General features: G+C 36.5%; 1 protein-coding gene across 1 annotated transcript in view; it reads right to left on the bottom strand.

The window, feature by feature from the left end:
• The window catches only part of THOC1 (THO complex 1), a 57,165-nt gene that overhangs the window by 19,955 nt on the left and 12,070 nt on the right, over window positions 1–25,140 (bottom strand). Inside the window, exons 8-11 of the mRNA XM_032293244.1 lie at window positions 17,442–17,524; window positions 16,391–16,464; window positions 11,549–11,657; window positions 10,296–10,427 (exon numbers count right to left, since the gene is read on the bottom strand). Coding sequence (XP_032149135.1) covers window positions 10,296–10,427; window positions 11,549–11,657; window positions 16,391–16,464; window positions 17,442–17,524 — 398 coding nt within the window. The remainder of the gene's footprint in view (window positions 1–10,295; window positions 10,428–11,548; window positions 11,658–16,390; window positions 16,465–17,441; window positions 17,525–25,140) is intronic.

Consider the following 25,140-nt stretch of genomic DNA (forward strand, 5'->3'; position numbering starts at 1 on the left):
ACATTTTTTCCATTAATGCATAGGAAACTGTAACTGTCCCTTTATTTGTAACCCACACTTCTGACATATAATTCTTCCTGTAATTATAATTTTGATATACATTTATTACAAGTTTGGAATTTCCATTATGATTTCTTCTTTAACTCCTGGGAAATGTACTTTTATGTTTTCATATATTTGCCTCTTTTTAAGATATCCTTTTTGCAGCTCTAATTTTATAATCTGATTTGATTACAGAGAAATGTGTCCAGAGAATGTGTTCTTCATCTGTAATCTTTGACATTTCTTGAGAATTTCTTTGTGGCCTAGTACATGGTCAAACTTTGTGAATATTCCACATACACACAAAAAGAAATAAATTGCTTCTACTTGTTCTGTACTACATCAAGCTTATTACTTTCATTGTTCAAATCTTCCATATACTTAACTAATCTTTAGTCTGCCTGATCTATTGGTTATTTATGGAAGCAGTTAAAAATACACCACTGTAATTGTGGGCCAACTTCTCATAATTTTGTTTTTGCTTAATATATTTGAGGACATATTGTTAAGTATATATAAGTTCTTGACACCTTCTTGGTGGTTCATTCCTTTATTATCTAATGTTCCTTGTCCTGTTTATGCTTTTTTCCCTTAAATTCTATTTTATTTGTTATTTATGTAGCTTTCTTTTTGATGGTATTAGCCTAGTATGTCTCTTTCTATCCTAATATTTTGATCCTTTTGAAAAGTTTTGTTTTAGGTATATATCCCTTGTGGATATCAACTGCTCCATCTTCCATTTATTAAATTTTTCTTGTGTTCTTTTCTTTTCCATATAAGTTTTAAGCTTGTTAGGTCTGCTTTCTTCTTAATGAAAATCATGGAATTACAGAACTTAGCTAAGCAATGCAAGTAAACTAGGAAAGGATGATTCTAAGATGCAAACCTCATTAAAAGGAAACTGGTGCCCCCAGAAGACAAATGTACCAATGGCAATTTGGTGCCTGGGAAGCTCAGAGTATCTGTGTAAATGTGAATTTGTTTTGCTCTTGAGCCCCTAGTGAGGTAAAGTAACCTTGAGTTAGTTCAGAATGTTTTCACTTCTTAAAAGTGCTTTTATATGACCTCTAGTTGGCCTAATAATTTAATAATCTTTCCTGTTGACTAAGCATTAGGCTTACTTTTTTTACTTTTGTGTGAAAACCCATATAAATTGTGTATGAGGGAGTGGGCAATAGGGTAATCTTTCTGTAGCAAAGAAATGAGTCTATGAAAGGAATACAGCCCAGTTTCTATAGTATATAACTCTGATCAGATTGTGTGTCTTGAAAGATTTCTAGAGAAGTTCTAAATCTCTCATGTACTTGATTTTTTTTTTTTTTTTTTTTAAGAAAGAGTATTGTTCTGTCGCCCAGGCTGGAGTGCAGTGGCACAATCTTGGCTCACTACAACCTTCGCCTCCCGAGTTGAAGCAATTCTCCTGCCTCAGCCTCCTGAGTAGATGCGACTACAGGTTGCACCACCACGTCCAGCTAAATTTTGTACTTTTAGTTGAGATGGGTTTCACCATGTTGGCCAGGCTGGTCTCAAACTCCTGGCCTCAAGTGAACTACCCACCTTGGCTTCTCTAAGTGTTGGGATTACAGGTGTGAACCACCACACTCGGTCTCACATACTGGATTTCCTTTTTAAATTGTTGAAAGGCACCACTAAGTGCTTACATAATCCTGGACAAGGTGTTAAAATCTGCCCAGACAATTAAGAAATCAAGCCTAAACTCCAAATGTTTTGAATATACCCATTTTCTCTCCAGATGAGGAAAAAAAAAATTACAGGCTCCATAGTTACGTTTACAAAAGCAAGCCACAATTTAAACTTTTAATTTTCACAAATGTGCTAGATATTATATTAGGGTCTAGAGGACTGAACTATAAAACAGTTTTCTACATGGAATAGTACCTTCCATACAGCTTATTCAATTGAAATAGAAAACATTTGGTTTCTGAGAAAAAAAATGTATAAACAATTGTATAAAAACAACTAAATTATAAATTTAAATAGCATTCCTACTTTCTTTCTTTTTTTGAGATGGAGTCTCACTCTGTCACACAGGCTGGAGTGCAGTGGCATGATTTTGGCTCACTGCAACCACTGCCTCCCAGATTCAAGCAATTCCCCTGCCTGAGCCTCCCGAGTAGCTAGGATTACAGGCGTGTACCACCACGCCTGGCTAATTTTTGCATTGTGTAGAGATGGAGTTTCACCATGTTGGCCAAGCTGGTCTCTAACTCCTGACCTCAAGTAATCTGCCTGCCTCAGCCTCCCAAAGTGCTGGGATTACACGCGTGAACCACCATGCCCAGCCCTACTTTCTAATAATTCTTTCCAAACTTTCTTTCAAAAAAAATTTCTTAAAAAAATGAAAAATTTAATTTTAGTTTAAAAGCCTCTCAGTGTCCCCGCTAAGTTACAAGAGAAAGGAGCTGCCCATTGAAGGCAGGAGCTAACAAGTTTCAACCCTTTTCTTTAGTAAAACAATAGCCTAAAGATACAGTCTCAAAAAGTTTTAAGAAACTTTCTGTACTAACACAGTAATGCATCACTTACCTACAGGGTACATTCTAGGAAAGGTGTCATTAGGCAATTTCCCCATTGTGTGAACATCATAGAGTGTACTTAACAATAGTATTGCCTACTACACACTTAGGCTGTATGCTACAGCCTATGGTTCCTAGGTTACAAACATGTAGAGCATGTTACTGCGCTAAACACGATAGGGAACTGTAACACAATGGTTAAGGATTTGTGTATCTAAACATAGAAAAGGCACAGTAAAAATATGGTATTATAATCTATAATCTTACAGAACCACTGTTGTACATGGGGTCCACTGTTGACCAATTATGTGGTCATTAAGTGGTGCCATTATGGGGTACATGACTATACTATGAAGTAGACTTAGAAGGCTATAGTGTTCCTCAGTAAAATAAATACCAAAATTTTACATTTTAATTTCATTTTCCTTAATACTCATACTCATACTCAATGTAAAACAAACTCTTTAACGTTTTACATTAGTACTGTTTGAAAGTTTTCAGTTTAAAAGATGATTTTATGACTTTCCTTTGATTAAATCATAAGGCAAAAAAAAGATACAAATACGGAATTTTAGTAAACATAAGACGTTTCTGCCTTTAAAAGGCTAAATCAAATGAAACTTCCTAATTAATACAGGTTATTTTGTTGTTACCTGTATTATTAATACTTAGGATTACTTATGCATAAACATGAGTGAATAACTAAATCATGCTGTGATTAAACAGCCAGTGTCTATATACTGGTTTTCATAAATCTCAGACAATACTGAAAATTATATGAATCTACAGAATATTCTTATGCTATCTGGTAAAATTTTAATACTCTATAGGATTACACAGTACTGAAGAAATTTCTACAAAAAATTAAAATTCAGACACAGAAAACATGAAAAGTCTCTAACACATGATTCTTGCTCTGTCACCCAGGCTGGAGAGCAGTGGTGTGTTCTCAGCTCACTGCAACCTCTGCCTCCCGAGTTCAAGCAATTCTCCTGCCTCAGCCTCCCAAGCAGGTGGGATTACAGGCACCTGCCACCATGACAGGCTAATTTTTTGTATTTTTAGTAGAGACAGAGTTTCCCTATGTTGGCTAGGCTGGTCTCAATCTTCTGACCTCAAGCGATCTGCCTGCCTTGGCCTCCCAGAGTACTGGGACACAGGTGTGAGTCACTGTGTCTGCCCTGACCCATGTTTTTAAACCTATGACATATCTCTGACTGTATATTAACATGTTTGTTCTTCATAACATCAGGATGAAATAAATCAGTTAATGTTTACATATTAAACATACTTGATAGAACTGTTTTAATCTTCTGTACCCTGTCTTTAAGTCTTCCTAGAGGGCTGCTACTTGGTAGCATCAATCACATTAGTTTATCTTGCTTGTATAACCATTGCTTGACTCACACATAGAGGCTATTCTAAAAATAACAATGACTGAGCATGCTCTAAATTTTCTAATATGCTCAATGATATTTAAGGAGCTGTTCTATTTGTCAGGACCACAGAGTTCAAAAATGTCACAACAGAGGGTAGCTCATGCCCTACGCCCTGAGGACCATTACAACTCAATTTTATTTATATTAAAAAATGTCAATCATATTAAAAGGTTTTAGCTACAGTATTTACCTATATAGGATGCGTGAAAGCACACCTATATGCTAAGACTGACATGACCGTCAGCAAAAGACTTCTAAAGCAGTGATCCCTAACCTTTTTGGCACCAGGGACTGGCTTCATGGAAGACAATTTTTCCACAGACTTGGGGTTAGGGGGTGGAGGGGATGGTTTTGGGATGATTCAAGTGTATTACATTTATTGTGCACTTCATTTCTATAATTATTATATTGTAATATAAAATGAAATACATATACGACTCACCATAATGTAGAATCAGTAGGAGCCCTGAGCTTGTTTTCCTGCAACTAGAAGGTCGGCGGGTGATGGGAGACAGTGACAGATCATCAGGCATTAGATTTTCATAAGGAGCACACAACCTAGATCCCTCATGCTCAGTTTACAATAGGGTTCATGCTCCTATGAGAATCTAATGCTGCTGCTGATCTGACAGGAGGCGGAGCTCACGTGATAATGTGAGTGATGGAGAGAAGCTGTAAACAAAGATGAAGCTTTGCTTGCTTGCCACTGCTCACCTCCTGCTGTGCAGCCCAGTTCCAGAGCTATCTAAAAACTTCCCATACCGAAAACAACTAATGAGGTTAAAAAAATCGTAGGATAGTCGTTAGCTTGCCCACTTGTCAACAGTAGGGTTTTGCTTCTGCCTTCATTTGCTCCTAACTAGGCTGCAGTGTATCGCATAAGAGACCTATCTACCTATCTTAGCCTTCACTACATAAAGATTCAGCCTTAGGTACCTCTCAGTGAACATAGAAAGTACAAAAAATTTAAGGCAGAACCACTGTATGGATAGTTTCTTACTAAAAAATATGACCAACAGTCCTAATTTGAGGCCTCTTCACACAATGCAGACTTTGCAGAATTCTGAACTTTCTTTCTCCATGAACAAGAATGGTCTAATGACCACACTAGGGTCAACAGTACATTACTGTGGTTAATCCCACCCTGTTAACTGCTAGCTGTTGAGTATTCCATCTGATCATTTTGGTCATTGAGTCTCAGATGGGAAGGGAGAAGTGTATTATTCTAAAGAACTGGGTACCCTGAGGCTTTTCTCTAGTTAGTGTTGTTATACTCTTTTCTGTGAGAACTTAAAAGATCCAAAAATATATTCCTTTAACCATCATGTTTATACTCATGGTACTTAAATGTTTTGAAATGTTGTTCTGCTTTTGCATGCTACACAGTAAAGAGGGAGGAATCCCTATAATACCAGTGCCTTTTATTTGGTATGATAAGTTGGACAATTAGAGGTAAAATCCTCCCTTAAAATTTCTGAGTCCCTGGACTAACCTTAAAGAACAGATACTTTTCCACTCCATTAAAAAATAAACAATACCGGTATCTCAGCACTACATTTAGTAACTAATATCCCCAGATTATTTTGCTCTGCTAACAACAGAACTATATTGTTGGGCATTGGTACTTACAATCACACTCTAGATAGCACAAAAATATGGCTCTTGAAAATTACAATGCCACTTTGTCTCTAGGGGAAACTTCTATCTTTAAGAAGATATGGGCTGGGCGAAGTGTTTCACACCTGTAATCCCAGCACTTGGGGAGGCCAAGGCAGGTAGATCACAAGTCAGGAGTTTGAGACTAGCCTGGCCGACATGGTGAAACCCTATCTCTACTAAAAATACACAAATTAGCTCAGTATGGTGGTACATGCCTGTAATCTCAGCTACTGGGGAGGCTGAGGCAGGAGAATCACTTGAATCTAGGAGGCAGAGGTTGCAGTGAGCTGAGATGATGCCACTACACTCCAGCCTGGGCAACAGACCAAGACTCCGTCTCGGGGCAGGGAAAAAAACAGAAAGAGGATATGATAATTTACAAAGACACCCATTTTATTTGTAGAACCTCTGCCTACCTGTAGTTGCCACATGACTGGCCTATCTCTAACTACAAAGTTTTCATAATCTGGCTGGGCGTGGTGGCTCATGACTGTGAGTCACAGCCTTTGGGAGGCTGAGGCAGGCAGATCATCTGAGGTTGGGAGTTTGAGACCAGCCTGGCCAACATAGCAAAAATCCACCTCTATTAAAAATACAAAAATTGGCCAGGTGTGGTGTCGGGTGCTTGTAATCCCAGCTACTTGGGAGGCTGAGGCACAAGAATCGCTTGAACCCGGGAGGCAGAAGTTGCAGTGGGTCCAAAAAAAAAAAGGTGTCTCCAAAAAGAAAGTTTATATCATCCTTGCCAAGCATTATTTCCTGACTAAGGAAAAGTCTGACCAGATTCAAGTAACAAAACATAATGCTTCGGATAATAATATTCTTATTGGATGGGGTCAAAGGCTCTACTACAGACATGAAAGATCTAACCTTATAATGACAAGATCACTTTTCTAAACCTGTTCACCAGTGAAGTGACAGGCTATAGAGTTATGCTCCAAATAATCACAGCTTTAGTTTTCACTTTAGCTCGCTCTTACTGGCAAGGAATATAGCACCTATATCCCTGAAAAATCAAGACCTTTCCCATGACTTACCAAATCTATATCAGAAGCTGAAAGTAACATCAGGCCCAAAACTGGCATATGTTTAGGTGTGAAGGCCTTTTTGGGAATCCTAGTATTAAAACACCACGTAAGGTATAGAGATGCTGGAAGGCTTCTTTCAGTGCAGCAGTAAAGCTTATAAAATGTTGTATATTTTTTAGAATATAGGTAATGTGTTACAAATATTTTCACTTAGATAAGTAATAAACACTGAAAATTCACCAAAAAATATGAAGAATGTACAGGAGGGCTGTAAATTTAAGATAAAGTTGTTGCTTAAGGGGCAACAAAGGGAAATGAAGATGGAAAATATTATATGCCTCACATTTTCTGGTATAATTCTGTGCCTTCTTCTTTTTCCTATGGTAAGTTTTAAGCTTCTCAAAGCTGCTTTTACCTTTCTTGAGGTATTAATTAATGGAATTTCAGTGCTCAATCCTTAAAGTTCATGCTCTAACTGCTGGTGAAAGCAAGTTCACAAAGATTCAGAAAAGGAGAGATACTATTAGAAAGCCAAGTATGATAAAGTGAATGGAGAATGATACAAAAAGCATTAATCAAATATTCCATGGTGAAGATTTCTCTGAAAATGTTTAATCCTGCTGTTTTTCACAATTAAAATATCTTTAGAAATGCTATTTGTTCAGGAGGCTAAGGCAGGAGAATAGCTTGAACCCAGGAGGCAGAGGTTGCAGTGAGCCAAGACTGTGCCGTTGCACTCCAGCCTGGGCGAGAGAGAGAAACCTCATCTCGAGGGGAAAAAAAAAAAAAAAAAAGGTATTTTGTTAAAAAAAAAAAAAAAATCTATGAAGACATCCAGAGTTTTGAAATAGCTGTCATGTCCTGAGAAATGTGGACCTGTAACTCTTAAAAGTATACAACTCTTATTGCTTGTTTTATTTTGTAACTTTTTGCCCTGACAATATTAAACTGACACCTCTGCATTCTAAAAGGTAGATATCATTGGGAAGGCTCTTTGTTTAAGGAGAAGAGCTTTGGGATTTTCTTCTCCTCTTCCACGTAAGGTAGAAGAAAACTTTTGAAATCTTTATTCAACTAAAAGGTTTCTGTTTGTTACATTTAAATTAACAAATATAGCTGGAGTTTTAAAAATCCAATCTGATAAAGTCTTATTAGGTAAATTAAATTGGTTTATACTTGTTATTACTGACATATTTCTCCCCTCCTTTCTGCTCCTTTCTCCTTCCCTTCCTGCCATTTGCTGGATTTATAAAGTAGTATAAAGTTCCTCCCTGCCTCCCTTTGATTTATGCTCTTTGAGAGCAACAAGTTGGCTTTCTTTTGGTGGTTACCCTTTCAATATATATAAAAAGTCTAAAGTTATGCAGTATTCCTTTCCTACTCCTGAAGATGACAAGAACTGCCATAATTTTAAATTACTCATTAAACATCTCTGCTTTCCCCTTCCATATTATTACTGACATCTAGTTAAGTTCCACATTAATAAAATTTTTTAATTAAAAAATTTTTAAATCATTCATGACTTTTTTGTGTTTATAGTCAACAGTAAATTTACTGTCATATTTTTCAATTTTTGTGCTCACCGTTGCCTTCTGTATCCCACTCCATTCTTATGGGTTCAATTTCCTTCTTCCTGAAGAATATCCTTGAGTAGTATTTTTCAAAATGAGGGTCACTGAGTGGTAAGTTATCCTGGTTTTTAAATAAAAACGTCTTTCTTTCATCAATAGTCTTGAGTATATTTAACTCGGTATAAAATTCTAGATTGAATGTCATTTTTCTCTCAGCAATTTAATATTTCTCTACTGTCTTCTGGTATTAATGGTTGATAGCTGTTAGAAATCTGCTAATAGTCAAACTGCTGTTCCTTTCCAGTATATCTGTCTTTCTTATCCCTTAGTGGCCTTTAGGTTTCTCTGAATGCCCACAGTTATGGCATGACGTACTGAAGCGTAGATTTATCTTTCTTTATCCTGCTTGGCAGTTGTGACACACTTTTAAGCTGAGGATTTGAGATTTCCTTCAATTCTTTGCAATCCAGTTTCTCTACCATTCCCTCCACTTTCTTCTCTGGAAATCCTACTAGACAAATGTTGGAAATTCTCAATCTATTCACCATGGCTTTTAACTGTTCTTTCACTTAAAAAAAAAATTCTATCTGTGTTGCTTGTTGGATGAAGTTCTCATCACCTTCTTCAGTTCACTAGTTCTTTGTTCATCTATGTCCATTGCATAGTTTCTGTGTGTTGTGTTTTGGTTTCAATGATTTATATTTTTCATTTCCAAGATTCCCAATTAGTTGTATCAACTGTCCTATTTCATTTCTGCCTGCTTCTGTTTCATGATTTCTTGCTCCTTTTCAATGAATGTTATCTCATCAATTATCTTTTTGAGTATCCAAAACATACATAAAGTCTTGGTCAGGCTAAATATTTCATCAGGAATAAATATATGTATATCTCAATAGTTGATTTTGCTGGTGATCCTTCTTAGCTTTAGATTTATAGATTTTGGAATTTTAATTTATCAGAGTTTTGAACAGGAGCCTTTTCTTTCAGGATGTTTGTTTACTTCTTTTCCCCTCCCTCTCTGTGTACATTCTTCCCTGTCTAGCAGTTTTGCATCTGCTTCTAACAGGGCCCCTGAGTCCAGAAGTCTGGAAGAAGTCTTATGACAACCTCTTGGAGCAGCTGTTTCATAAGTATAATAAGCATATCACATATCTGGTCACTGAGCAAGCAGATGGACACAAAACTGTCTTTGTTATCCCTAGGCCCACAACTTCCTATAAAACCATAGCCCTTGGCAGAAGACTGGCAATATTTTTTCTTAGTTTCTTTCCAAAAGCGGATAAAGTTCCACCCTAGTCCTTGGCTTCAAGAAGTGAATCTGGCTCTGGTCCCTTGTCCATGGTGCACATTTCATCTCTGTTACTTGTAGCCAAACTCCTGGATACTACCACCTGCCTTGGATAGAGAGTCCAGCAGGCCCAGGCTGCAGTTTTGCTCACTACTTGGCATTTCTGGTCCATGAAGATATTTATCTTGTTTCTGGAAGCCCAGCTTTGTCTCTTTTGTTTTCTCGTTTATATTTTACCCGTCATTGCTATGTGTTTGGAGCAAAGGGAGTGAGTCGAAACATAAACTCAGTGTGCCATTTTGACTAGAAACTTTACATAATCTTGTAGCATTATATTTGAACAAAATTTACTTTTTAAAATGTATAAATAAGATTAACAATAAAATTTTAAACTCCTTACTCGTACCTAATAATGAAATACTGTTTTCATAAATACAAATTAAATCCTAACTTCATGTTTAAAATATACAGGCATGAAAGTAATTAAACTGCATTTACTCCAAAATTAGTCTACAAAACAGACTTAATGTAGAACTACTTTCACCATTGAAATCAAATTAGTCCTGCTTGAGAAAGGAAGAAATGGGACTTTCAAACTAACATTAATCAGCTTTAACCAAAAGAACAATAAGAAACATTTCTATTCAACTTAACTTAGAAAGGCTGTGAGCTAAACAGAAATAAAACAAGACCATTTTTTATTATGCTTAGTGAAAAAGAAAAACTTATACCTTTTCACTTGTTAAAAATTTTGCAAAATATACATGCTCTCCTCCTGTTTTCAATTCTTCCATCTTTTTTCTTGAGGCCTGAGTATCATCTAGTTTGTAACTCTTAAAAACAGCTAACACTTCTTCAGAATACTGCAAAATAAAAATATTGGCTTTATTCAACATTGTTGCCAAAATTTGTGTAATTCTTTTCTGCATCAAAATACCTAGAATATTACTCCTAATCATGTATGTATATTGTAAAGCATACCAACAATAAAAATTATTATAGCAAAATGGGATTCAAAACTATTTTGTATGATATTTCACTTAATGTAAAAGTAAGAACTAATTCTCTACTCCTAAACAAATATGATTTCTTAAGAAGTTTGTGTAAGGGGCAAACAGAGAAGGGAACACTTTAAGACTATACAGAAATTTACCAGAGAAATTGTCTAACCACCTGCGGAAACTGTAAGGCATTTCTTGTGCTAAAGACTGACCAAATAAATTCCATCAAATTCTGTCCAATTAGAATAGACAATTCCAGGTCATTTCTCACCAACCACTTAATCTGAATTTGGATGGTGCTACTCGCACAAAAATTTGCATATAAAATAAAAACTATTAAAAATAACAGAACACACACCATGCTACTTTGAGAACTACCTATTTATCTTAGATTTTGATTATGACAAAAAAGGACAACTGATCTTTAAGTAGCCAAGAAAAACAAAAAGTTCTTCTAAAACAGGATTGGCAAACATTTTCTGTAAAGGACCAGAGAGTATTTCAGGCTTTGTGGCCTGTACAGTCTCAGTTGCAACTACTCAGCTGTGCCATTATAGTGCAAAAACAGCCACAGGTGAGTGGATGGTCATGGTAGTATTCCAATAAATCTTTGTTTAAAAGCAATAGGTTGGATCTGGCCCAAGACCATGGTTTGAGGATTTCTGTTTCAACAAGATAGCTAAAATAATTTTGTGCAAAGTAAAGATAGAATGTATTCTGCAAAATATCATCAATTTATGTTGACAACACTCATATTTTTAAAAAGCAAGGCTGTAATGACTAACTTTTAAATATCCAATTTTTACACATTACTTCACAATAGTGGTTTAAATATTAATTTGTAATTTAGCTTGTTATGAAATTGGCATAAAAATGTAAGAGGCAGAATTATAAGCAAAAAGTATGTCAGACAAGATTAAGTTTTAGCTCTATTACTGACTATAAAATACTGGGCTTCTACTAGTCTGTCATTGGCAACTCACCTTGAGAAAAGTTTTCCATGAAATCTTCTCATAGCATTGCACAGGGTTCCTGAAGTAATCCTGAAGTGACCAGAATTTTCGATACAGGTTGTAATCAATTGGAATAGAGCTAATAAAATAAATGTTATATTAAATAAATCATTTAAATTCTTTTACAAACATCTAAATATTCTTAACTTAGCTTTAGTCACAAACCCTTTTCAGAATCTAATAAAATTTATCAGAAAAGTACACATTTACAAATATATGAACTTTTACAAATCATTTTAGGGAACTCATAGACCCCAATAGACTCTCTTTATCTACACTGGTGGAGCCCCTGAATTTTGGCAGGACACATGGTTATTCAGAATTAAAGATTATGCTTCCCAACCAGTCTTGCTGCTAGTATGGCTGTGTGCCAATCAGTTGGGAGTAGAAGTGACATGTGCAACTTTTGGGCCATATTTTACCTCTGGCCTTTTCCTCTTCCTGCTGGCTAGAATGCAGATTGAGAATGAGCCACCTTACACTACAGAAAAAGGGGTAAACACCAAGAGATGATGGAACAAGAAGGTAGAAGAAATCTGGGTTTAGACAATCTCACTGAGAAGCATTCCTTACCAGCCTTGGACTGCCTGCTTCTAGACTTTGATATGAAGGGAGAAAAAATAAATTTTTATGTTATTTAAACCAATGCTAATTTGAGTCTATGTTAAAAGTCACAGGTATTATATCCTAACTAATAATATTATATCCTAAGAAGCACTAGTATGAGATAACCATATAAGGTATATATCAAATTAGCATCACAAAAATAAGCCCCTTCTCTAGTGACTTTATTATGGCATTAGTATTTCAACTTCTTTTTTTTTTTTTTTTGAGACAGAGTTTGCTCTTGTTGCCCACGCTGGAGTGCAATGGCACAATCTCAGTTCACTGCAACCTTTGCCTCCCGGGTTCAAGCAATACTCCTGCCTCAGCCTCCCGGGTAGCTGGGATTACAGGCATGTGCCACCATGCCTGGCTAATTTTGTACTTTTAGTAGAGAAGGGGTTTCTCCATGTTGGTCAGGCTGGTCTCGAACTCCCAACCTCAGGTGATCTGCCCACCTTGGCCTCCCAAAGTGTTGGGATTACAGGCGTGAGCTACCACGCCCGGCCACTATTTCAACTTCTAATCTTGATATGTTACAATCTACATCGTCAATACATATTCTTTAAATTTTAAAAACAGCTAGTATCTGAAGCACATGAAAATCAACAGTGAAGAATACTGACAGCTTTTAACTGATGAAAATCTAGTTCTTGCCAAAGCTTTTATCAATAATTAGCAGTATCTGAAAGAATCTAATGGGCACGTTTAATTTCACTCTTCCTAAACTCTTCCCTAGTAACAACTCTGAAACTAGGAAAACAATGATCTGTACATCAACCTCTCTCTATAATTAAAGTAACTTCACTGATTTACAACAATAAGATTATACCTCTGGGTTTTCTATGAATTGGGTTTTTTAAAAAAGCCACAGAAAGAACACTCCCTAAAACGTGAAAGTAAATAGAAAAAAGAAATAGCACTATATAAATTATTTATATCCATGAAAGAATATAGTTCCATACATTTGATAATGTTTTTGAAGTGCATGTGCGTGCGGACACACACAATGTTACTCAGTTACAACATGTAAGATTGAATATAATAAATACCTCTTGAAATGTAGTACCAGGAAAGTTTGACTCTTAAAAATGGAGCTACCTCTAACAGAGAATGAGAAGCATGAAACCATTATATGTCCCTTTTTGTCTCAATTGCTAGGAACTTCACATCTAATTTAATGCTTGATACCAGTAACAATATTATTCCAAGCTGCTAATTATCATCTCCTACCTGTAAAGGTTTTTGATCTCTTTCCTTTTATCTTTAATTGGCTTGGTGGGTATTTGAGGTGTCTTACACAATAAATTTTAAAGTAGTGTTAATATATTACCGCTAGGCAGTTTTTATAGTTGAGGCATTAATATATTTTTTAAAATTTAAAGTCCCCTCTCCTAGATGCTGTCCCTTGCTCTTTTCCTTCACAGTTGAATAAAATTCTTCAGAATTGTCTATACTCTATGTCACCACTTCATTACCTTTCCATTCATTTTTCAACCCACTTGCAATTTGTCTTCCGCCTTCGCCACTCCATAGAAACTTTTGAATTCTGTTTATCCACACCAAGCAAATGCAACCATTTATTGTATTTGCAAATAATAACAAATCAGAGGCACAGTTACTATGTAAAACAGAACGTCTTCTAACTATTTTAACCAAAATACTCTGGAAAACTTGATGCATTTTTTAAAATGATGAGCTATTTTATAGGACATTACACATTGAAATTTCTTAACAAAAATTTTTATTGGTATATTTGAGCCAAATTGGAAAAGGACTTCATATTGTAGGTATATGCATACTGTGTTCTGCTTTGTAGATTATAGTGCCTAAGGCCATCTGGTGGCACAGCTGTTCACAAAGTAATTCCTCATATATTTTGTCCCTCCATTCAACACTAATGGCTGTGACAGACAGAGGCAGCTGAGAGTTGAGTCCTATTTAAGTGATTTACAAACATAACCAATAGGGCTGAATTATCTATACAGTCTTGGGCAGAATCTAAGTAGACAAAATTGCATTGGCCAGTGTCTTTTGGGCCATTTATACTTCAGGTGACTCATTATCTTATTGTCTACCAACTTTCCCCAGAGCCCTTATGTTGCTCAGGCCAGACCCTGAAAGCCCACTCTATCAATGTATAATGAATAAATAGGTGTGTAAGAAAAAAAATAACTATCACAAATCATAATAGCTACTAGATACTGAATAGACAACATTCTAAGTGCTTTATGCTTATCACTACATACAATGACAATAATAATGATAACTAAATGCCTTAATAGACCATTTCTGATAATTGTCTTATTTAATCCTCTTAACTGTAGAGGGTAGGTGGCATTACTACATTTTAAAGATGTTGAAACTGTGTTGTAGGGAGGTTAAGTAATTTGCCCCAGGTCACAGACTAGTAAGATTGGAGTTAAGCCTGGAGCCACACTACTTCTATTTCTTCTGGAGATGTGTTTGAATTTGAAATCTGGGATGCCAGAAATATACCACCCTGGGCAGATACAGGAATCCCGTCTTGATCTTCTAGACAGTAAGGGAAATTCTTTCAATTACAACTAATGACTCTCATCACCTCAGACACCTGGAAGAGTGTCAATGAGGGAAAATTTTCCTTAACACCTTCTCTTTTATCTTGCTCACTGCTTTTAAGCCAGCACTAGGAAGAAATCATGACAGGTCCTCAAATAGCCATGTTTCCTTTAACATTGTTTCATTGTAACATTGATAAGGAAAAAAAAAACATTGATTCCTGGCTGGGGCCATGGTCTCTGTGGAGTTTGCATATTTTCTCCATGTCTGTTTGAGTTTTCTCTAGGTACTACAATTCTCTCCTCCATCCCAAAGACGTGTACATGAAAATAACTGGTATGTCTAAATGGTTCCAGGATGAGTGTGTATGGGTGTGTGAGTACACACACTGTAAGGGGATGGTGTCCTGTCATGGCTGGTTCCCGCCCTGTGCTCTGAGCTGCCGTGACAGCCTCTGGCCACTTGCAAGCTTAAATTGGAATAACTAGGAAAATAATTATCTTACTTGTTTTTATTAATCTTTCTCAAATACATGTATAGCTCACCTTTATTTCAGTGTTTAATAACAAAAGCATTTTGATCTTTAAAAGTCTGGTGATGTTTCTGTGACCAGAAATAAGCCATAGGAACTTAACTTTTGTTTATTAGCCTATGGGAAAATCTGTTTCATTATACATCATTTCACTTAAAGTTACAGTTTCTAAGAACCTATCTATGCCATTGAGGACTGCTTTTGGAAAGAAAGCACAGAGCTATAGAGGAGGAGATAAGAAACAGTGTTAAGAGCAAGGGGAAAGAAAGGATTCTTAACCTGCCTATTTTATTAAAAGTTAGCCCAATACACACAGGCACTGGGTCCAGAAGTTTAATGGAAGGGATTAAGGGGAGGAACTCCTAAGGTTGCCTGTGGTTGGCTTTTCAAATGCTGGGATTATGCATAGGATAAGCTATGTAAATAATGAACTGTCTGCACCTAATACAGAAAGCAGCCGATAGAGCCCATTAGTGATTCAGGATTTATTATTTTAAGTAATATATGTGAAAATTACAAATGAAAGAAATTCCTGATAATTTCCTTCCTCATTGTCTATATCCTCACTCCAGAGGATACTCAATAAATTATTTTATTTATTTTTTTTGATTTCTCAAAATTTTTATTAATTTATTAATTTATTTTTTATTTTTTACAGCGTGATCCTCTTATGAAAAGGAAAGAATTTAAAGATGAATTACATTTTTGTTTAAACAGCAATTAATTATTAAGAGATTATGTCAGTAAATTATATATATATATATATATATATATATTTTTTTTTTTTTTTTTTTGAGACAGAGTTTCGCTCTTGTTACCCAGGCTGGAGTGCAACGGCACGATCTCGGCTCACCGCAACCTCCACCTTCCGGGTTCAGGCAATTCTCCTGCCTCAGCCTCCTGAGTAGCTGGGATTACAGGCACGCACCACCATGCCCAGCTAATTTTTTGTAGTTTTAGTGGAGACAGGGTTTCACCATGTTGACCAGGATGGTCTCGATCTCTTGACCTCGTGATCCACCCGCCTCGGCCTCCCACAGTGCTGGGATTACAGGCTTGAGCCACCGCGCCTGGCCTGTCAGTAAATTATTAAGAGATTGTCAGTAAATCAAAAAGCTTAAGCTCTGAAAACTCACCACGTTGTTGGAGCTTCCTCATCTCCCATTTCACCTTCTTCTACATCCATTCCTTCTTCTCTATCTTCAGTGTGCTAAATTGAAAAAAAATGTATAAAAGAGATAAATGCCAGAAAAATAGGTTGGTTACACATTCCTAGGCAACCCAGTTAGAGAAGTCTAGTCACTAACTATCTTGACCTATAGTTAATCTGTAATGCAATCAGAATTTTACGACAGTATGACAATGTCATAAAGACAGTGGAAAGTTTCAAATCAGCATTTCTCTAAACATAGTCAATAGATTCTCTCTGGGAATAAAGGGCTAAATGTTTTGGAAATGCACACAATGACAGACAATTGAACAATAAAATGAGCAACTAGCATGAATAGGTAATTCTCAGAAGAAAAATAAATTCCAATCAACATATAATAAGCTTCTCAACACCAATAATGATCAAGGAAATGTAAATTAAAACTAAGAAGACTTATTTTTCAAGTATATATATATCAATTAAGCAAATAGTTTTTAAAAATTGATAATTCACATTGTTGGTGTGAGGCTGTAGGGGGAAAAGGGCAGGCACTCTCAATGTGCCACTAGTGACTGCATAAATTGGTATAACCTCTTTGAGAAGTAACTGGGCAATAGCTATTGAAATATGAAATACGCATATATTTTAACCCAGTAATTTTACTGGAATTTATCCTAAGAAGACAGCTGCATAACTGACGCAGGTGATGCAATGATATTATACACTACACTGTACCACTTAACAATTTTTCACCATCGGAGATAATCCAAATGTGTCCACACACATAGACTGTGGTATATCCACTCTGAGATTTACCAAGAGCCATTAAAAAACTAAGATAAATCTGAATCTTAAAAGAAGAAAGTGAATTTCAGAATAGTATGGATAACTTCATTTTGGAGAAAAACAATATGTTTTTTTTTTCAGAATAGTATGGATAACTTCATTTTGAAGAAAAACAACATGTGCCCGGCCCCACCTAAATTATCTTAGTAACAAACTTACAAATATGTGAGAAAATTTCAAATCAGCCTCACCTTCTGACCCAGGGTGCTTTCCTGCTCATTGGTATTGAAAACAGTGACATTTTCCAGATTAAACTGACTCTGCAAGTTAAGACCTAGTAAACAAAAACAAAAAAAGGTTTTCAAAGCAAGTCCGGTGACACGTAACTTACATATGAGTATAACGTGTCATAATCAAAACTACAAAATGCTATATCTATAATTAAAGAGCAGTCAAAATTAACACATTTGATTTTCAAATCCTTTCAAAAATTCATCTCTTAAAAGCACCTTTGGAGTATGGGCACACCTTGTTTTATTGCTCTTTGCAGTTTTTTGTTTTTCAAATAAATTGAATGGCAACCCTGCATCATGCAAGTCTATCAGCATCATTTTACCAACAGCATATACTCACTTCCTGTCACATTTCGGTAATTCTCACACTATTCCAAACTTTTTCATTATTATTGTATCTGTTATGTTGATCTGTGATCGGTGATCTTTGATATCAATGTTTTGCCACAAACCACGCCCAACTAAGAGAGTAAACCTTTTTTTTGAGACAGCATCTCACTCCTGTCACCCAGGCTGCAGTGCAGTGGCATGATCACTGCTCACTGCAGGCTCAACTTCCCAAGCTTAGGTGATCTCCTCCCACCTCAGTCTCCCAAGCAGCTGGGACTATAGGCATGCACCACCATGCCTAGCTAATTTTTTTGTATTTTTAGTAGAGATAAGGTTTTGCCATGTTGCCCAGGGTGGTAAGATGGCAAATTTAATCAGTAAATACTGTGTGTGTTCTGACTGCTTCACCAACCAGCTGTTCCCATGACTCTCTCATTCTCCTTGGGGCCTCCTTATTTCCTGAGACAAGACAATATTGAATTTAGGCCAATTAACAACCCTACAATGGACTCTAAGTGTCAAGTAAAAGGAAGAGTCTCACTTTAAATAAAAACCTAAAAATGATTAAGCTCAGTAATTAAGGCATGTCAAAAGCCAGGACAGGCTGAAAGTCCTCTTGTGCTTAAGTTAGCCAAGTTATGAATGTAAAATTCTTGAGGAAAGTTAAAAGTGCTACTCCAGTGAACACATGAATGATAAGAAAGCAAAACAGCCTTACTACTGATACAGAGAAAATCTAAGTGGTCTGGATAGACAAGCAAAGCAGCCAGAGAAAGGCTCTAACTCTCTTCAACTCTATGAAGGCTGAGAGAGGCTCCAGCCTACGCAACAGGAGCGAGATTCTATCTCAAAAAAAAAAAAAAAAAATGTCTTGGGTCACTTTCATACAAGAAGAATAGAAATCAGTTCTTTGATGACTGTAAGTTAGTCCTAAGCTCTTGCTTTCTCATCTTTTTCTCATCTCCTGGGTATAATGCTGTCCCATTTTTATTCTTTTTTCCTAGCAAAAACTTTGAATTTTTTTTATTCCAGAAAATGAAGTGCCAATAATAGCAACAAATACGACGTTTTCTTTGTGATAGTCCCAAATCTGTTTGACTTCTGCAATAGACTGAATGTGTCCCCCAAAAACTCGTATGTTGAAACCTAACCCCCAGTGTGATGCTATTTGGATGTAGGGTCTTTGGGAGGTGACTGGGTCATGAAGGTGGAGCCATCATGAATGGGATTTGCACCCTTATGAAAGGGACCCCAGAGAAGCCCTTCACCCCTTTCTCTATGTGAGGACACAGCAAGGAGATGACCGTCCCTGAACCAGGAAGCAGGCCATCACCAGACACCACATATCTGAGTCCTATGATCTGGAATTCCCAGCCACCAGAACCATGAGAAATAAATTTCTGTTGTTTATAAGCGATGAGTCCATGGTAATTTGTTATAGCAGCCAGAATGGACTGAGAGAAGTCCAATATCCAAGATTTCTCACTGCCTCTCAATTAATTATCTGCTATGGGAAAACCTTTTAAAAGATACTTGCCTGGTGATTAGGAGGATTTTATTGCTTCCTATATACAGGGGCAAAAGCAACTACCAAAAGTTTTAACCAACTTACTAGACTCAAAGTGAACATGAAACAGCTATAGCCATGTGCTCTTTGTTCTGTAAAGTCATGATCATATGGATTTCTTTAGGGAGGCTGAAGGTAGGGCAGATAGGATGATGAAAGCATCCCCCTCTGATGTAATGAATGAAGCCCCCAGCTCCAGCCCTGCCACTTTATGCCCTGAAGTCTCCACTCTCATTCCATTACCTCTGAGAGTCTGCCTCTAGTCAAGTCTGAGCTTCTGAACAACCGTTTTCATTTCCTTCAGTTTCTCTTCAGTTCTATGAAGGCTGAGAGAGGTGAGGATACCACAGGAGAAAAGTATGAAGCTAGCAGAAGTTGGTTCATGAGGTTTAAAGTATAAAGCCCTCTCCATAATATAATAAATAGTGTAAGGTGAAGCAGCAACTACCAATGGACAAGTCGCAGCTAACCATCCAGAAGATCTAGCTAAGAACATTGTTGAAGGTGGCTATACTCAACAGATTTTTCAATGTAGACGAAACATCCTGATATTGGAAGACGCTGTCTAGAACTATCACAGCTAGAGAGAAGTCAATGCTTGCCTTCAAGGAACAGGCTGCCTCTCTTGTTAGGGACTAATGCAGCTGGTCACTCTGGTCACTTTAAATTGAAGCCAATGCTCATTTGCCATTCTGAAAATCCTGGGGCTCTTGAAAATTATGCTAAATCTATACTGCTTAGGCTCTACCCATAAAAAGACAAACCCTGGATGACAGTACATCTGTTTACAGCATGGTTTACTGAATATTTAAGGCCACTGTTGAGACTTACTGCTCAGAAAAAAAGATTTCCTTCCTAAATATTACTGCCTATTCACACTGCACCTGGTCACCTGAGAGCTCTGATGGAGATAGACAAGGAAATTAATGTTGTTTTCATGCCTGCTAACACATTATCCATTTTGCAGCCAACGGATAAAAGGGTTATTTCAACTTCAAGTCTTATTATCTAAGAAATACATTTCATGAGGCTACAGCTACCATGGTGATTCTTTTATGGATCTGAGCAAAGTAAATGGGCACCTTCTGGAAAGGACCTACAATTCTAGATCCCATACAGGACACTGTGATTCATGAAAGGAGATAAAAATATTCAAATAAACAGGAGTTTGGAAGAGGTTGATTCTAACCCTCATAGATGACTTTGAGGGGTTCAAGACTTCAGTGGAGGAAGTAGCTCAGATGTGGTAGAAACACCAAGAGAGCTAAAATTAGAAATGGAGCCTGAAGATATGACAGAATTGCTGCAATCTCATGATCAAACTTGAAATAGATGAGGAGTTGCTTCTTATGAATGAGCAAAGAAAGTGGTTTCTTGAGATGAATTCTATTCCTGGTGAAGATGCTATGAACACTGCTGAATAACAACAAAGGCTTTAGAATATTACATAAACTTAGTTGATAAAGCAGTGGCAGGGTTTGAGAGGATTGCCCAACTTTGAAAGTTCTACTGTGGATCAGATGCTAACAAACAGTGTCATGTGCTACAGAGAAATCTTTCATGAAAGGAAGAGTCAACTGATGTGGCAAACTTCACTATGTTATTTTAAGAAATTGTCACAGCCACCCTGACCTCCATCAACCACCACCCTGATCAGTCAGCACCCATCAACATCGAGGTAAGACCCTCCACCAGCAAAAAGATGACAACTTGGAAAAGGCTTTGGTGCTCATTAGCTGTTTTTAGCGGTATTTTAAAAGTACAACATGTACTTTTTTGAGATGCTACTAATAGACTACAGCATAGTGTAAACATAACTTTTATATGTACTGGGAAACCAAAAAATGTGTTTTGCTTTATTGCAATATTCACTTTATTGTGGTGGTCTGGAACAAAACCCACGGTATGTCTGTACACAGAGTTCTATATACATTATGTTAATAGAGCTGATCCTTATTATTCATGACCATTCAAGAACAATTCCACAGAATGCAATATAGAATAATTTACAATTCTGTTGAAGCACAAATGTAAATTATATTAATGAAAACGTGAGAGCATATAACAAATAATACACTGTAGTTAATAACAGCCAAGTTTCTTACTGTTATAGAAAGACGTTAATAAACAGGTCTACTGGTGCTGGATTCAACTCAGAGGTATTGGTATGATCTCATGCTTTTTGCTGCTGTTCATGTAAAATATATACTGACAGATACAGAAATAAATACAGATAAGTATGGTTAGTATACACATATGTCTTTCCCAGCTCTGGTCTCTTGAGAGGGCCTAGCAGTAGTGATACTCCAGTAGCAATGAGCACATCCAGGGGCCAGATCTTGGCTTTAACTATGATTTTTAAATAAAAAGAACTAGGCTCTTTGGACAAGTAGAGGGATGGTAGTAATAAGGAGTTATTATTTAATAAAAACTGTGGATATGGATGTGGTGATGATAGCACAATAATGTGAGTTTTCTTATTGCTACTGAATTGTACACTAAAAACTGATTATAATGGTAACTTTTATGTAATGTATATTTTACTATAATAAAAAATTAAACAAATAAAAATAAATACTCCATCACTTCATGGTAAAGGTGACATGCTTATAATGAGAAAGTAAATACTGTCTGAGTGAAATTTGTGCTATAAGAAAGCATTATGAAAATGGATGTCTGAAAGTATCTCTGTGATTATGGTGTTCTGTTGTCAAAAACAACATGTGCCATCTATAAAAACTGCTATCTGCACATTTTAAAGACTTAAAAATTTCTAGCTTTTTAGGAAATCTTTTATTTTAAGAGTTTCGTAGCCAGGTGTGATAGCATGTGCATGTTAATCCCAGCTATCCAGAGGCTGAGGTGAGAGGACTGCTTTAGCCCTGGAGTTCCAAACTAGCCTGGGCAACATAGCGAGACCCTGTATCAGGGAGAAAAAAGTTTTAGTGGATTTTGAATCCACAATACGGAAATGCAACTCTTTTTTTTTTTTTTTAAGAGACAGGGTGTTGCTATGCTGCCCAGGCTGGAGCGCAATGGCTATTCACAGGCATGATCACTGCTGCCTTGAACTCCTGGCCTCAAGCTATTAATATCCTCCTGCTTCAGTCTTCTGAGTCGCTGGGACTATAGGTGCGCACCAACATGACTGGCTTACAACTCTTTTTAATTAGTTTATAAGAACTGATTAGTGTCAGGGAATATTTAAAACGAACCAAGACTCCTGGGAGAAATAGCTAATTCTAGGGCTGGGACAAGGAAAATACAAAATGGGCCTGGACAATCTTCTCATACCAGGAAAACCAGAAAGAACTCCCAATGACTAAAAAATAAACAATTTAAGCAACAAAGTCAATAATGACACCATGGGATTATAACCCAGAGAAATAAATAAATATTCCTGAGTTCATTTGGAAATAGATGATTGAATTATTAAATAGATAAGGAAGAAAAGAAACTCTTTCTTATAGAAAAATCCAATTAAAATGTAGAAGGAATGAGAGAGAGAAAAAATCCCCACGAGGACATCTTAATAATAATAATTGCAGGCAAGATCCACATGAATACTAAAATTAGTGAGCAAAAGTTTAAGAAGAAAAAGAGTATTTGCCTAGCCTCAAAGTATGTCCCCCAAATATTTATTTATTACAAAGGGAAAAACAGTAGCTTTACAACAGAGAAATACAAGCAACACCACCACATCCAAGTGATCAAGGATAATATCGCCAGTAATAAGACACATCAATATCACTTCCAAATGATACCGTGAAAAGGGCACATCACTTCTATGGGTCTTCTTCCCAAAAATCCGTAACTTCAATTATGAAAATAAAGGAAACAAACCTAAACTAAGGGGCATTCTACAAAATATCTGACCAGCACTTTCCAAAGTTTTCAAGTCATGCCATATAAAAAGCTGTCACTAACTAGGGAGACTAAGGCAACATGACAACTAAATGCAATGTGGGATCCTAGAAATCTTTCTCAGAAAGAAAGTAATGATAAAACTGCAAAATCTAAATAATGTCTGTTGTTAATAGTGAATGTGGTAGTAACGTCGATTTCTGAGTTTTGATAACTGTACCACAGTCATATAAGATGTTAATATTAGGTGAAGTGTATTCAGGTACTCTTTATACTATCTTTGCAAACTTTTCTTTAAGTCTAAATTTATTTCAAAGAAAGAGTTAAAAAAAAAAAAGCAAGGATCCTACATCAAGACATTAAGCTAGTGAATGAGCCCACTTACCACTGGGCAAAAATTTAAACAGAGTTATTATATGACCCATAATTCTACTCTTAGATATATACCCAGGAGAAATTAAGACTTAGAGTTACCATATGACCTAGCAAATTCTACTCTAAGTATATACTCAAAAGAAATGAAAACATGTGCTCAAACAAAAACTTGTATACAAATGTTTACAGCAGCATTGTTCATAATGGTCAAAAACTGGAAACAATCCAAATGTCCACCAGGTGATGAATGGATAAACAAAATGTGTTATGGGCCTATGGTAGAATATTACTTAGTCATAAAAAGGAATGGGCCAGACATAGTGGCTCACTCCTGTAATGCCAGTACTTTGGGGGGCTGAGGTGGGTGGACTGCTTGAGCCCAGGAGTTCAAAACCAGCCTAGGCAACATGGTGAAACCCTTTCTTTAAAAAAAAAAAAAAAAAAAAATTCACTGGGCGTGGTAGTGTCAACTACTGGGAGGCTTAGGTGGGAGGATGGCTTGAGCCTGGAGGTACAGGCTGTGGTGATTCTAGCCTGGGCAACAGAGCCAGACCCTGTCTCAAAAAAAATAAGTAAACAAAAAGGAATGAAATACTAACACAGGCTATAACATAAATGAACCTTGAAAACATTATGCTAAGTGAAAGAAGCCAGTCACAAAAAAACACATATTGTATTATTTCATTTCTATTAAATTCCTAGAATAGGAAAATCTATGGAGGCCTAAAAGTAGACTAATGTTTGTTTAGGACTTAGGGATAAGTGGGGAATGACAGCTAACAAATATGGAGTTTCTTTTTTTCTTTTCTTTTTCTTTTTAGAGACAGGGTCTCCCTATGTTGCCCAGGCTGGTCTCGAACTCCTGGGCTGAAGGTATCCTTCTGCCTTGGCCTCCAAAAGTGCTAGGACTATAAGTGTGAGCCACCATGCCTAGTCTGGAGTTTCTTTTAGAGGGGAAAATGTTCTGAAATTAGACCATGGGGATGGTTGCACAACCTCGTGAATGTACTAAAATAAATTGTACAGTTTAAATGGGTGAATTATGACACGTGAGTTCACATTTTGATAAACTTACTGAAGCAATAACAAGGGTCAGACTCTCCGTAACGGAAGACCTAAATTATTCAGATTAACCCCTCACCCCCATCCCCTTTAAGGACAACTAAAACCTTGAATAAATTACATTAATTCTGTAAATATTTATAGAGCATCATCAAGTTCATAGCACTGTTTTAGGCAATGATACAGAAAAATGATTTTCTTAAAAACAGTAAAGAGCTGACAAGATGGTGAGAAATAACTGGTAAAAATCAAGAAGACAAGAAACATAGACAATGCATTATTAGCACTTAAAGTCATTTCAGCTCTGAGGACATCTGCCAAATAGGCGGAATCAGTTGCAAAATTGAGCAACTCTTGGTAGCTTCCAGAAACTAGGATTATAAAAGTAAATCTCTGGGCCCAACAAAGGCGAGGAATCTAATAAACTGATAAATCCTACCCCCAATCATCTTCAAAGCT

The sequence above is a fragment of the Sapajus apella genome, unplaced genomic scaffold, assembly GCF_009761245.1.
Source record: "Sapajus apella isolate SASKATOON/1434 unplaced genomic scaffold, GSC_monkey_1.0 scaffold29, whole genome shotgun sequence".
Classification (NCBI taxonomy): Eukaryota; Metazoa; Chordata; class Mammalia; order Primates; family Cebidae; genus Sapajus; species Sapajus apella.